Source organism: Cydia pomonella, chromosome 15 (assembly GCF_033807575.1).
Source record: "Cydia pomonella isolate Wapato2018A chromosome 15, ilCydPomo1, whole genome shotgun sequence".
Classification (NCBI taxonomy): domain Eukaryota; kingdom Metazoa; phylum Arthropoda; class Insecta; order Lepidoptera; family Tortricidae; genus Cydia; species Cydia pomonella.
The window spans coordinates 972468-988462 of NC_084717.1; the positions used below are offsets into that span (position 1 = coordinate 972468).

The 15995-nt window shown below is 38.9% G+C and overlaps 2 protein-coding genes across 3 annotated transcripts in view; one reads left to right on the top strand and one right to left on the bottom strand.

Annotated features, from left to right (window-relative positions):
- The window catches only part of LOC133525502 (connectin-like), a 189187-nt gene that overhangs the window by 24726 nt on the left and 148466 nt on the right, over window positions 1-15995 (bottom strand). The window lies entirely within an intron of this gene.
- LOC133525496 (uncharacterized) lies at window positions 756-10016 on the top strand. Its single transcript, XM_061861754.1, has 2 exons — window positions 756-928; window positions 4289-10016. Exon 2 carries the CDS (start codon window positions 4361-4363, stop codon window positions 9941-9943), a length of 5583 nt encoding a protein of 1860 aa, XP_061717738.1. The 5' UTR covers window positions 756-928; window positions 4289-4360; the 3' UTR covers window positions 9944-10016.

Genomic DNA, 15995 nt, shown 5'->3' on the forward strand with positions numbered 1-15995 from the left:
TTTATCATCTGTCACTATACCTGTCACTTTCGCACTTACATACTTGTTAGACTGTCACGTTCTAACAAGTTTGTAAGTGCGAAAGTGACGCATGACATGACAAGTGATAAAAATGCGACCATGATACCGCTGCAGAACTTATCGTTATCGTATCTCATTCTTCGAATCGGGCGGTATCTCTGCTTAGTTTAGGGCATTGTCCCCAAATATTTTTTATTTGTAGTACTTATTGGGGTCGAGAAATTTCAATAGCACAGTCGATTACAGCGATTCAACTGGTATTCTGAAAGGTTGCCAGTTCGAATTCCGCTCGAGGCAGTGAATTTTTCCCCATAATTATACCTAAAAGGGCCCCGCCTGTACAAGTCCGACCCTCGCTTCAGTTTTTATTCGTTTTCACTTCCGTATCCCCACTAAGAATGATAAATATTCGAGCTTCATGCCTAAACGTAAATCTTCTTTAGTGCCTTTGGAAATAAAACTGACTTAATACCATGTAAGAAACTTGATTTCCAAGTCATATCAATAAATCTCGCTTTTTAACAGGAACTTGAACATATTTAACAGCTTTTCATCATCTTCCTCGCGTTTGTCCTGGCTTTTTGCCACGGCTCATGGAATGGGATGCCTGCTGTCCGCTTGGCAACTTATCCCAAGATTTGGCGTAGGGTTTTACGAAAGCTATTCCTATCTGACCTTCCAATCCAGAGGAGAAACCAGGCCTAATTGAGATTAGTTCGGTTTCCTCACCATGTGTCGCGGATACCGCGAATCAGCTAAGGGTTGCCAGCGTCATTGTATAGATGGCGCTGGCAGTCACGTTCAAGTTTAACATTGCTTCTATCTTGTTATGATTTTTACGGGGCGGACTGGCGGGTAGACGCTCGGACGACGGAAAGAAAAGTGGTTGTGTGCGAACAGATCAATGGTGAGTGCTAGAATATTTACTTTTATATCTACTCAAGAACGGTCTTATGCTGTTATTAGGATGACGATGTGCCTCACGTAGATTGACTAACGTATATTCAGTGCAAACAGTGAGCCGAGGAAGTTGTTGACGGCTATGAACTCAGGGTAAACTCGTGTGAGGAATGGGGTCGCTGTAAGGGGAGGTTTGGAGGCGACTATTAAGCTCAAGAAACCAGGTGGATAAGCATGTGAAACTCATGTTACATGTAGGTAATAAAGTCGGACACCAGCACAACTCATATCGTCATCTCACTAACGTCCAGGCCTCGTATAGGTACGAGTATGTAGTATATTGACATATCGATTTCCAGTATCCGTAAAAGCATTAGCTCATTCGATAGGTTAATACGTATGGTGAGCTTGACGACATGGTGGAGCGTGCTGGAATTTTTTTTAGCAGATATACTTGTAATCATCATTTAATACATTATTAATACAATGAACGGTTACACAACAGAATGACAATCGATTGGAAAATCGTTTCTATGTAATAGATAAAAGGTCAATTTCTTTAATTTATGTCCGCATTTAAATTTACTAAACGGAAAATGTAATGCTTTCCTGACGACAAGGGGTTTTACAGGAAATGTTAGTGGATCAACGGTGTATAAGTATAAGCAATTACATTTTAACTGAATATTCTTGCTCTTCAATATACAAGCGATTGCAATGTCTGTAGGTATATACAAAAATAATCGCGCTATGCGCATCGCCGCACTCATCACACCAGCTCAAGGAGGATACCTCCATTCTGTAAAATGGTTTTAAACTACAAAGGGCAAATTATCACAACATATTTATTTGATGGATACGATAAAACGATTACGACAAGGAGCGATACAGTGGCTTTTCACTCATTGACGGTTGGCAAACAAAAATACAATTGCTACTCGTCCAGTATAAGCGGAGCTGTTTACACTACCGCGGGGCTAAGGGTGCAGCCGTTGCGAGCGAGGGTCTTATTGCACCGGACGTGGCGCGCGAACCCTCGTCGCTGCAGCGATCGTCAGGTCAGAGAGAATAGTGATGGGGCAAGCGATAAGTACCATCCATACCAGTAGCGGCGCGTGAAAATTCTGGCTAGGCAACTCGGAACAAGAAAACACCTTAACATTATGTACTTTTTTTCATGATAAAAGTGAGGCGTGCGCAATGAATGAATACTATTGAATAGTCAAGCTTAGCTTCACTTCGCGCGCCTGCTATGATTAGTGCTTTAGTAAATCGTGTTATCAATTCCAAGGTAATGTAATACGTAGTGTTTTCATTATGGATTTATTTTTAATTTTAATGATGATATATAGGTTTGGTTTATGTAGCAATAAATTTTAGGCAAGCCGGTGGGAATCGAGTTGTATGGACCCGCCGCCCCTGATCCATACCCATACGGCAAATCGACAACACGTAACTGCCCAATGCATGAAATTAAACGGAGTGTTTTTTTTTTAGGTAAGGTTTTTTTAAAGGAATTTTAATACTTATTTGTTTTACTGGGGGCAAAGTTGTTGTTTGGCCGGTCTTTACAATATTGAACCACGAGCGTGGCGAGTGATTCGAGAGGGGAGTATTGAGCGTTGCGAGGGTTTCAGGGCACGAGGATTGGGAGATTCGCCACCGAGTGGAGCACAACATTTTTCACCTCATCAGCGCGGGGAGGGTTCTAGCTGTAAAATATCAACCAAAGTTAAACCAAATCAAATCCAAACGAACGTTATTAGATGTTTATCATCCAAAATCATCATTTATAAGTCACTTCTACGTGCCAGCCAACATAAGGAAGCAACTCAATATTTGCATCAGATTGCTTTGCCACACATGTGAATGAAATGCAGCTTTCTCATCCGTTTTTGAGCAATCATGAGGGCCTTTGCCAGCTAGTGTGGTGAAAAGAATCTAATTATATAAGGCCGTAATGGGGATAGTCCAATATCATCAATGTATTCCAGGTAACATCATCACCAATCCTACAATAACAATTATTTACGAAGGACGTCTCTATAAATAGGTATCCATCAACATTCGTAATTAGTTACCAACTCATACCTAAGAAGTTAAAGTGAACAGGAGGTAGATTTAATCATAATCTATATTCACAATGTTGCGTTAATACAAACAAGATTGAATTTTGCTATCTATGTTTGATTACATAGATGATGCTTTAATTATTTAGTTTTGTCACATGATCAGTCTTTAGTATAATATTATTGCATAATTAAATTAATCAATTACGCACCGACGACATTTACAAGCGAAATAAAATTTGCTGATCGATTTATGGTCCATCCTTTCGAATAGCGACTTTATTGCCTGAGCTAGAAGATTCACATTACATCGGCATCTCGTATGGCCAGTAAATCAACATTATTAGGTACCTACGTCTGTTTAAAATTACAGGTATCTAATGACAACTATGATCATCTTTTTAATATAATTTTATATAAGAAAAATAAAATCACATAAAAAACTAGACTTGTTTAATTATTTGTATTAGAATTTCATGAGTATAAGTCATACCTTTACGACTTCAATTACAATTGAGTTTAGATCTTAACATTGTATCAATAAGATTCATAATCTCACGCTCGACGCTCATTGTTTAGTGTTTTATTTATCACACGGAACGTTATTACCATGGCTTGCAGATTAACTCTTCACTATTAGAACCAGTTTAGGTGTGATTTCCGATCCAATGTATTTTCTATTAACTTCAGGTTCAAGTTATATTAGGGGCACTCCGAATAAAATTACTGATTGTGAATTAAAGCATAGGCACTATGTTACGCGCGAAGTTGATTCTTATTACATTGTACGTGAGTAATGTTTTGATTGCGGAATGACATCTCAAATAGGTAGTAGCCATGTTTGAAGGTTTGAACTACTACTTAGGGATGTATAGCGAACTGGAAATAATAAACTTTTATACATATAACTAAAGTACCATGTCTGAAGTGTTGGGTCTATAGAAACTAGAATTCAACAACAGATCGTTCCTTATGCTCGCAAATAAATAAACAAATATACATAATGTATCAATAAAAATAACAAACGAACTTAAGTGACGTTTATTTTTACCTTTCTACCTGCCGACTACTGGTTGTTTGAACCTTAATGGATTTTCTGCCTATATGATCTATGAAACATTCTATTAGAAGGCAAACATAATTAGTTTTATCGCATTTAATATAAATCAGGCTATTATAAAGGTTATAATAAAAACATTGCGGTTATTTTGAAATTCAAATTTAACCCTCCGTTCACAACTTACAAAATTAAAGATGTTACATTGAATTTCTAGTCACATCGTTTTTTATTGTTACAGTCGCAACAAATTATAACGGTTTGGTTCATAGACGTCTCATTTAGTTGTAACCTGTAGTGTGTCTGAGTCAAAATGCAGGAGGCACTTGATATCAGATTAAGATTGCTTATCAAAAATGTCGAATCATTAATGAAAAATGGGCAAGATTTATTACGCAAAGCAAAGGACGCACCAGAAGATTCCATCGATATCAAATTAGTGAAAATCATTTATGTTAAACTCCGATCAGCTATAGACCGTTTTGTCACAGAAATGCACCATTATTTCAAACTGGTCCAAAGTCCATCCGCAGACGATTTGTCGTCATACACGACCACTCAAATTCAAGCGGAAGAGGTTGTAGTAGAGCTGGACCTGACCTTTAACTTAAAGAGCCAGGACAATCATCGAGAGAATCAATCAGAACCGCAACGCCTTGTCACCAGCAAACTGCCGAAAATGGAGCTCGCTAGGTTTAACGGTAACATACTCAACTGGCATACGTTTTGGGATCAATTCGAATCCAATATAGACAACCGGGATCTCAAGGACGTGGATAAGTTGTTGTACCTACAATCAGTGCTTGACGGCGAGGCTAAGCGAGCGCTTGAAGGTTTAGATATCACCAATAAAAACTATCAAATTGCAGTGAATACACTCAAGGAACGTTTTGGAAAAACATCTACAGTAGTGGATGCGCATTACACGGCGCTATATAATATTAAGGCTGCTGATAAATCGGTTTTAGACAGCAGAAGAGCATATAATGAGATAGAGCGGCACCTAAGGGTTTTAAAATCATTAGGCGAAGATGTGAATCATAACTACTTACGCGTCATTATAATGCAAAAATTTCCCGAGAATCTTATCTACGAACTACGATTAAAGGCAGAATCAGACTCATATTCCATCGACGAAATCAGAAAACAAATTGAATGCATCATATCTGCTAAGGAAGCCTCGAATAGGATAAAGGAGAGTATAAATCTGTCACCACAACCAGGCACATCGAGTCAAGACAGTGATAAATGCAGTTTGGAAGCCTTACACGTTAATAGTGAACAGAAAACTTCTACAAAGAACAATTCTCCGACAAGACAAGGGAGAGGATCAAATCAGAGATATTACGGAAGGAGTCAAGATTGGAGACAACAAAGTGAAAGAAACGCCAACACCAATCCACAAAAAAGATGTACAGAAGGAAATAAAAAAGAGGTAGAGACTAAGAAAATGAAACCGACTTGTATATTCTGTGAAAAGGGACATTTCAACGATACGTGTACAGAGTTTAAAACCATACGCGAGAGAACACGGAAATTAGAAGGCCGATGTTACAACTGTTTAAGTAAGGGGCATCGGGCCTCACAATGTCGCTCGCTCAAGAATTGCGTCCACTGTGGGCGGTACGGTAAACATAATCGAGCATTATGTCCCTCGAAGGATCCAGTAAAAACAGAAAATCTACATGTCAATGAGCTAAATAACACCCAAAAGGGTACTACAGTTTTACAAACTGCCATCGCCAAAGTTAGTCATGGTGACAAACAACAAGACGATAAGGTTTTTCGGATTCTTCTCGACAATGGTAGTCAACGCTCTTATGTCACGAATAAAGTCGCAGATATATTAAGCCTCGCTCAATTGGATAATAATACTCTATCCGTGTTCACGTTTATGGCTGACCGTCCGAATGAGATAGAGAGCCCCGTAGTGCGTTTGGATTTAAACACGAGGACCAACAATAAAACAAGTATTTACGCAAATGTGGTTACGCGCATTACAAATAGCGTGCCCTCTATACCTGTTGAAATTGAAGGACTTAACATCAAGGAAATCACCCCGAAGACAGTTATTTTGGCAGATGATTTTTCAATGGGTGATCAAGTTGATATCCTAATAGGCAACGATTACTATGACTCTCTCATGAGCGGTGCCAGAATCAAGGTGCTAGATAACCTCTATTTAGTTGAATCAATCTTCGGATGGGTCTGGTCAGGTCGGTATAAGCCTGATAGAAAGCGTTACGATCAACTCTCAGTGCTTACGTACTTTCAATCGAGTATTGAGCTAAATGGCCTCTGTAAGCCTGACCTGCCGCTACACAAAGATGATTTACGGAAATTATGGGATTTGGAGTCAATAGGAATCATGGACTCGCCCACAACATCACGTGATGATGAAGCTATCACTCAATTTAACGCAACGACTAAATATTACGATAACAGGTATCATGTTAAATGGCCTTGGATTACAACTCCGCCGGATTTATCAACAAACTTGGGGCTAGCTCACGGTAGACTTATCAGCCTTTTGAAGAGAATTGACAACAGCACAATCCAAGCCTATGACAAAATCCTTTCAGAACAATTAGAGCAAGGAATCATTGAGATCATTCCTGACACTTCTCAGACTGAGGAAAAGCACCCAATTCATTATCTTCCACATCACTGCATCGCTAAAGGAGATAAGTTGCGTCTGGTATATGATGCATCAGCAAAAACCAACGGCCATAAAAGCCTTAATGAATGTTTGTACCGCGGGCCGTTGTTACTCAAGGATTTGACTGGACTTCTTATTCGTTTTCGAGAGCACCGTATTGCGATAGTCGCAGATGTTGAAAAAGCATTCCTGCAGGTTGGTCTTCAGGAAGAGGATCGAGACGTAACACGGTTTCTGTGGCTTAGAAACATTAGTCAAGCACCATCTCCACAGAATTTACTACACCTTAGATTTCAAAGGGTACCCTTTGGGGTTATATCTAGCCCCTTTTTACTTAATGCGGTAATTCGGTATCATCTATTGAAGAATAATAAGGCAGTCTGCCGCCAGATTGCTGAAGATTTGTACGTAGACAATCTAGTGACGGGTTCTGACTCAGTTGAAGATGCTATGTCTCTATACTCTACAGCCAGAACGACATTCAATGATCTCTCAATGAATTTACGCGAATGGAACTCTAACTCAGTCAAAGTCATGGCCTCGATTCCCTTGGAATTTAAAAGCAAAGAATTAGATTCCATGAAAGTACTCGGACTAGAATGGGATATAAAGAACGACTCGTTAAGCTTGCGATTTGAATTGACAAAGCAAATAGAGGCTTCCACTGTCACGAAAAGAGAAATGTTACGTCTTATAGCGTCAATATTTGATCCTTGTGGTTACGCTGCTCCCCTAGTATTGCCCGCAAAATTATTCCTTCAGACTCTCTGGCAACAGAAAATTGATTGGGATACAAAATTCACAGAGCCACGCCTCTCGCAATGCAAATCTGCAATTGAAAATCTAAACCTTATAAAGGATATCAAAATTCCGAGATGCGCCAAAATGAACAGGAATCCCGACGAAACAACGTCTCATGAGCTTCATGTCTTTACAGACGCATCGAAACAGGCATATGCAGCTGTCGTGTACTTGCGCAGTAACTGTGGCTCAGAAGTTATGACTCAAATAATTATAGGAAAAAGCCGAGTAGCAAATAAATCACAACAAGATGACTTACAAATACCTAAACTCGAATTATTAGGAGCCTATATTGGCGCAAAACTAGTCCAAAGCGTGACAAAGCACACTAAATTAAACATCGCACGGACTGTTTTATGGACAGATAGCCAAATAGTGATCAATTGGTGTTCAACTGAAAAACTTCTTCCCCTGTTTGTGGCCAGAAGAGTAGAAGAGATACGACGAATAGCTAATCTACAAGTAAAATACGTCCCTACGCAACTCAATCCAGCGGATATTGCTACGAGGCCGAATGCATCTAGTGATGATATGAAGGTCTGGCTAAATGGCCCTGGATTTTTAGAACAAGATCCGAAAGAATGGCCCCTACAACCCGTGAACCCCATAGAATGTAACGCTTTGACATCAATCAATTTGGGCGGCCAGGGTCCTACGGAAACCTTGAATAGACCAGATGAGTATCAAGCTGGTTCAGCAAATACACAAATGATAGATGATGAACATGAACTAAAATCTAAAGAACCAATTGATGAAGAAATGGTTGACGTGGAAAATAAAAAAGAGTTACTTGTTAGATCAAACTCGCACGAAGACGAGAGCGAATTAACAGGAAATTTGATACAGATCCAAGCGGAATGTTATAAAGACGAATCGAAAGGAGTAATAACTGATCTAGGTCGATCGTTAGGTGTTTACAAGGATACAGACGGATTACTTCGGTGCAAAGGTAGATTATGTAACACCGATTGGACCTACGGTCAAAAACACCCGATACTTCTTCCACGGAATCACGAGTTTACATCCAAGATAATAGCGACGATTCACCGACAGAATTACCATGTAGGAGTGCCACACACATTATCTCTTGTCAGAAAGCAGTACTGGATACCCAAAGGTAGATCTAAGGTTCAACAGGTACTTCGTCAATGCCTTTCGTGTCGGAAACATTCAGGCGGCCCTTTTAAGCTGCCCCCTATGGCACCTCTCCCAAAAGAGCGTGTTATATATAGTAATCCGTACACGTACACGGGGCTCGATTATTTTGGCCCGTTCACAGTTCGTAATGACGGTTCGTCGGACAAAAGATGGGTGTGTTTATACACCTGTTTAGCTGTTAGAGCTATCCACATGGAAGTGGTTCAGGATTTGACGTCAGAGGAATGTTTGCTGGCTTTACGCCGTTTTGTAGCTGCCAGAGGCTTGCCAAAACTCATAATCTCAGACAACGCCACGACATTTAAATTGACAGCCGATATATTGACAAGCGGCTATTGCATAGCAAATAATATTAAATGGAAGTTCATCCCTGAGCTATCTCCGTGGTTCGGTGGCTTTTACGAGCGGCTCATAGGCTTAGTTAAACATTGCCTAAAAAGGACCATTGACAAACATCTAATGAACACTACCCAGTTGACGACAGTGATTAAAGAAGTGGAGGCAGTGGTCAACACCCGGCCGCTTACGACTGTAGATGATGAAATTGATCATATTTTGACTCCTGCCGATTTTCTGTGCACCGGTGGAATAGTTCTTCCAGATCAATCAGATAAAGAATTTCTTGGCTCAGCTACTGTGACTAAAGCCGACTTAATAGAGAGTTGGAAAAGAGGACAACAAATACTCAAAGAGTTCATCGAGATGTTCTCGAACAGGTACCTTACCAGCTTGAGAGAACGTAGGATCTTACATAAGCAGCCGCGGGTCACGGTAGATGTTATTCCACAAGTAGGACAATTAGTTCAGGCGAAAGGTAGTGGCAGTAACCGGCTTCTTTGGAAAGTCGGTAGGATATCATCTTTAATCAAAAGCAACGATGGGGAGATCAGAGTTGCAAAAGTAGAAATTAATCCTAACGAAACACTGACAAGGTCCATAGCTCATTTATACCCGTTGGAAATCTCAGACTCTGTTATTGATTCGCATAATATTTCTAAAGATCATGACGCACAGTCCACTCAGGTTGCTCCTAACGAACCAAACCGCGGCGGGGTATCTGCTCAGCTCAGCTCATACCAGTCCGAGGAGCCTGCTCTCAATCAGCTCAACACAAAGACAAGCGATTACTCAGACCAGTCTCAGAAACAGGATGTCTCGGCACCCAATTCGACAACGCCACCAACTGTACAAAATCTCAGGACATCCAGACTCTCAGCGCAAAGGGCAAGAGAAAGGGTTCGGAAGTGGACAGCTCAACTATATCGCTCTTCACCATAGTGATGTTATCATTATTATTCTTGATTTACCTACATATCTGGCGATTTTGATTAAACTGATCTAATTTAAATCATATTGTAGTTTTCCTTGTGGGGCGGGTGTGTCGCGGATACCGCGAATCAGCTAAGGGTTGCCAGCGTCATTGTATAGATGGCGCTGGCAGTCACGTTCAAGTTTAACATTGCTTCTATCTTGTTATGATTTTTACGGGGCGGACTGGCGGGTAGACGCTCGGACGACGGAAAGAAAAGTGGTTGTGTGCGAACAGATCAATGGTGAGTGCTAGAATATTTACTTTTATATCTACTCAAGAACGGTCTTATGCTGTTATTAGGATGACGATGTGCCTCACGTAGATTGACTAACGTATATTCAGTGCAAACAGTGAGCCGAGGAAGTTGTTGACGGCTATGAACTCAGGGTAAACTCGTGTGAGGAATGGGGTCGCTGTAAGGGGAGGTTTGGAGGCGACTATTAAGCTCAAGAAACCAGGTGGATAAGCATGTGAAACTCATGTTACATGTAGGTAATAAAGTCGGACACCAGCACAACTCATATCGTCATCTCACTAACGTCCAGGCCTCGTATAGGTACGAGTATGTAGTATATTGACATATCGATTTCCAGTATCCGTAAAAGCATTAGCTCATTCGATAGGTTAATACGTATGGTGAGCTTGACGACACCATGTTTTCTTTCACCGAAAAGCAACTTTTATTTTAAATGCGAGCGATTAAGTGACATACCCTACATAAGTTCCATAAAACTCATTGGTATGAGCCGGTGTTTGAACCAACGACCTCCGGATTGAAAGTCGTACGTACTTACTGCTAGGCTACCAGCGCTTCTTTGTGTTTTTTATTAAAGTTATTTAAGATTTTGCCAAGAGATCGGCCAAGGGGTCGTACTTGGGAAGACCGACTGGTGGTCGACCCAGATATTGTAATAAAAAACTTGTAGTCTAACTGAAACCTTTTTTTCAACACAAATCGTATATACTTTCTCTTTCTCTATTTTTTTTCAATAGAATCCCATATTGGTATGAATATAACAAAATTAAGTAGATAATATTGACGTAACTGGTGACCGAAGAGCTGGCGGCTTCCTCGCACAACGTATCAGTATTGCGATACAACGAGGAAATGCCGCCAGCATCCTTGGTACAATGCCTCAAGGGCCTATTTTAGATAGAAGCTAGTTATAGTAATCATCTGTATATATCCATTATGTATATTGTTATTGTCAATAAATATTTTTCCCAGTAGATATAGTACTTATTTACGGATCTAATATTTGGTTCGATGGATTCTGGGTCATTTTGATGGTTATTTAAACTACATTTATTATTAGATTTAATAGACTATAAATTGAAAAGTGGGAAAACTTAGAAATTACTACTGGCCATAGCGTCTATACTTCACACGATCTGTAGTGCAATGTCCGCAAAACATCTTTTTTGGTGACTGAAAAGACCGATGCGAGAGCGGCATACGCTGCCACAGAGCTGGCAAGGGAAATTCGCGACGGACTGTGACGTTTCGCTACAGTGCCTTTTTAGGGTTCCGTAGCCAAATGGCAAAAAACGGAACCCTTATAGATTCGTCATGTCCGTCTGTCTGTCCGATTCTGTCACAGCCACTTTTTTCCGAAACTATAAAAGCTATACTGTTCAAACTTGGTAAGTAGATGTATTCTATGAACCGCATTATGATGTTCACACAAAAATAGAAAAAAAAACAATAAATTTTGGGGGTTCTCCATACTTAGAACTGAAACTCAAAAAATCTTTTTTCATCAAACTCATACGTGTGGGGTATCTATGGATAGGTCTTTAAAAATGATATTGAGGTTTCTAATATCATTTTTTTCTAAACTGAAAAGTTTGCGCGAGAGACACTTCCAAAGTGGTAAAAAGTGTGTCCCCCCCCCCGTAACTTCTAAAATAACAGAATGAAAAATCTAAAAAAAATATATGATATACATTGCCATGCAAACTTCCACCGAAAATTGGTTCGAACGAGATCTAATAAGTAGTTTTTTTTTAATACGTCATAAAAATTTAAAAAAAATTTTTTTTTCATCAAACCCATACGTGTGGGGTATCTATGGATAGGTCTTCAAAAATGATATTTAGGTTTCTAATATCATTTTTTTCTAAACTGAATAGTTTGCGCGAGAGACACTTCCAAAGTGAAAAAATGTGTGTCCCCCCCCCTGTAACTTCTAAAATAACAGAATGAAAAATCTAAAAAAAATATATGATACACATTGCCATGCAAACTTCCACCGAAAATTGGTTCGAACGAGATCTAGTAAGTAGTTTTTTTTTAATACGTCATAAAAATTTAAAAAAAAATTTTTTTTCATCAAACCCATACGTGTGGGGTATCTATGGATAGGTCTTCAAAAATGATATTTAGGTTTCTAATATAATTTTTTTCTAAACTGAATAGTTTGCGCGAGAGACACTTCCAAAGTGAAAAAATGTGTGTCCCCCCCCTGTAACTTCTAAAATAACAGAATGAAAAATCTAAAAAAAATATATGATATACATTACCATGCAAACTTCCACCGAAAATTGGTTTGAACGAGATCTAGTGAATAGTTTTTTTTTTAATACGTCAATAAATTAAAAAAAAATTTTTTTCATCAAACCCATACGTGTGGGGTATCTATGGATAGGTCTTCAAAAATGATATTTAGGTTCCTAACATCATTTTTTTCTAAACTGAATAGTTTGCGCGAGAGACAGTTCCAAAGTGGTAAAATGTGTGTCCAAAGTGGTAAAATGTTGAACAAGATCTAGCAAGTAGATTTTTTTTTAATACGTCTTAAATGGTACGGAACCCTTCATGCGCGAGTCCGACTCGCACTTGGCCGCTTTTTTCCCTTTTATCTGCTAGTGCCGCAAACCAAGCCTCCTCGCAGAACTTGCGACCATCTCCAACGCACTTGCGCCACTCCGTTCGCTTTTCCGCAAGCTTCTCCCAGTTTCGGTGGTCGATCTTAAAATCTGCCATATTCCTCTTGGCGCAGTCTTTAAAGCGAAGCAATGGCCTCCCAACATCTCTTTTTGCAACATTTCTTTTTTTTTCTTAGAAATTACAATGTAGAAAATTACGTAAGTATGCTTCAAGCAAAACCGGGTGTTAATAGTTTTATTACACAATTGTAAAAGAATACCCAAGTCATTTCGAGCGATAACATTCAACGGTGCAAATAATATTTCTTCAAACGTACCTTATATTTCCATATTTGCCGCGCTGGATTCCAAATAGCCACGACCAACAATATGTATGATATATGTGATTGAAGACATTTGAAGATTTATGAGCCTAGCTGTCTGAAATAATGGTTTTCGTTCACGCTTTAATTATTCATACGAACGAGGAAGTGTAAATTGCTTTTGTGTTAATTTAATACACGTTGCCCGGTTCATTACGATACAACTTGCTAAACTTAAATGAAAGATATTAATATTGTAGATATTTTTCTCGTTGAAAATGATTGTGTATAGTTAGTTATGAAATCTATTTCAGTTTATAAATTTTATATACAAATAAAGATGTAAAAGGAGATGTAAAAGGTTGACTACAAAAACACATATTGATATTTAATAACAATAATTTGATTTGTTCCCCAGTGCAACTAAATAAGAATATACATAATTTCGTGGACACGGTTTTAAATAATTTATTTTAAGATTAGTTTTATTTATTTTTAGATTTAGATTTAAAGTTTTATATACTTATGTTACTTAGTCATATAATTCTGTATTTTTTTTTCTTCTATTTTTAGTGAATAAAGCCATTTCGTGGAGAAACTACTTATTAATAAATTTTTTCCGTCGTGTCTCTTGGGCAGTAGTTTCGAGTTACGAAACTCATGCATATCGTATTCTGACATTTCGATCTACATGCCGACCCCGCGAGACATACCTTGGGCGGTGGAAAATTACGTTATACCGACACTTAACTTTAAAATGTAATGTAATTATTGTAACATGTAATTGTGAAATGGATTATTTTCAATAAATATTATGACAAATTTAAAACTGGAAAAATTACTGCCTTGGGTGAGACTTGAACTCACGGCCTCTGGATAGATACCCCAGCGCCCTGCCATCTGAGCCATCAAGACCTCATCCATAGGCAGCAAATTTTCCCACCATATGGGTCTAGGGGAGCCTAGCGACATCTATCGTAAGAACATTACACTTCTTAGACTACCGGAGTTCCAAGTCATATTGGAAATTCACCAGTAACGATGTGCTAACCATACTAAATTAATTTTGAACAAGCAGAAACGTCTGCAAACGATGCTATTAAGCTTAGAATACATTTAAAAGTGGAAAAATTACTGCCTTGGGTGAGACTTGAACCAGAATCCAGAGGCCGTGAGTTCAAGTCTCACCCAAGGCAGTAATTTTTGCACTTTTAAATGTATTCTAAGCTTAATAGCATCGTTTGCAGACGTTTCTGCTTGTTCAAAATTCATTTAATATTATGAGTATTATGACACTTTTCTTTGTAAACTCTTCTTCCTCGCGCTGTCCCGGCATATTGCCACGGCTCATGGGAGCCTGGGGTCCGCTTGACAACTAATCCCAGATTTGGCGTAGGCACTAGTTTTTACGAAAGCGACTGCCATCTGACCTTCCAACCCAGAGGGTAAACTAGGCCTGGTTGGGATTAGTCCGGTTTCCTCAGGATGTTTTCCTTCACCGAAAAGCGACTGGTAAATATCAAATGATATTTCGTACATAAGTTCCGAAAAACTCATTGGTACGAGTCCGGGTTTGAACCCGCGACCTGCGGCTTTGCAAGTCGCACGCTCTTACCGCTAAGCCATCAGCGTTTTCTCTTTTCTTTGTAAACAAACACTATATTTATCCTTCACAGAGGTAAAAATAATTGTATAACAAAAACAACGTTGCAGAGTGCGAATACTATAATAGCCTAATTAGTGATTGTTTTTTAAACCTTCACCCACATTTTGCGAAGTGAATAAATAGGTCACACTGAGAAACTGTTACTATGGAATATATCCCATTAAATCCCTTCGCTCCCTTATCCCTCTTTTTTTTTTCTTTTCCCTGTTTTGTTAATATGGAAGCGATCCCTTAAAGATATAATTTGCGCTTTTACTAATGATGAGTATTTTAACCTGTTTTTTTTTTATCTTTTGTGTACAATAAAGTGTTTCACTACTACGATAGTACTATAGGACCAACTCTGAAATCGCGGGAAATTTTTGGCTCTCTCATAAATAAATTAATAGTTTAAAAAACACTACAAAAACACGCTTTTATAAATTCACGTAAAAAAACCTGATCGTGTTCTAAGTCCATTACGTGATCTTTCTCACAAGTGCAAACACGACTATGATACGATATTCCATCATGGAATGCCAGTGCGTATCTTCCGGCTTCATCATCAGACCTTGAAACCTAATCGTGGTCAAAGCTATGATACGATGTTCCATCGTGAAGTTCCAGTTCATAATCTTCCGGCTCCATCATCAGATCAGTTCGACAGTACCATATTATTGTATTGTCATCAGAATGACATACAGTTGCCAATTTTTATGACGCTACGATCCTTGGAAGATGGTTAAATTAGTTACCTTAGATTCCATTACATAGTTACATACAGGTCGACCTAATATAAGCGTGTTAAAAATTATTTACTTCTGATTAGCAAATATAAAACACCCACTTTTTATTCGCGATTCCTGGGTATCGGCTCTTTATGACCTATAGGTATATATATATATATTCACCTTAGAAAATATGTCTAAGGTTTGACAAAACAATCTTGCTCCTTTGCTTGCTTGCTCGGGTTAATTTTGCTCAGCACAGCATTAATCTAGAACCCGGACTCGTTCATGAATAACCAACAGAAACGCTGTAAAACAGCTAATAAAGAAACGCTGTTTACGAATAAAATGCTACTCGATGGCGCCCGAAAATTTATAGGGACTCTTTGTGAAATATATTAACGGTCCGACCCAGGGCTGTGCCGTTACGGGATCATTGGGAAATTGCCGGCAT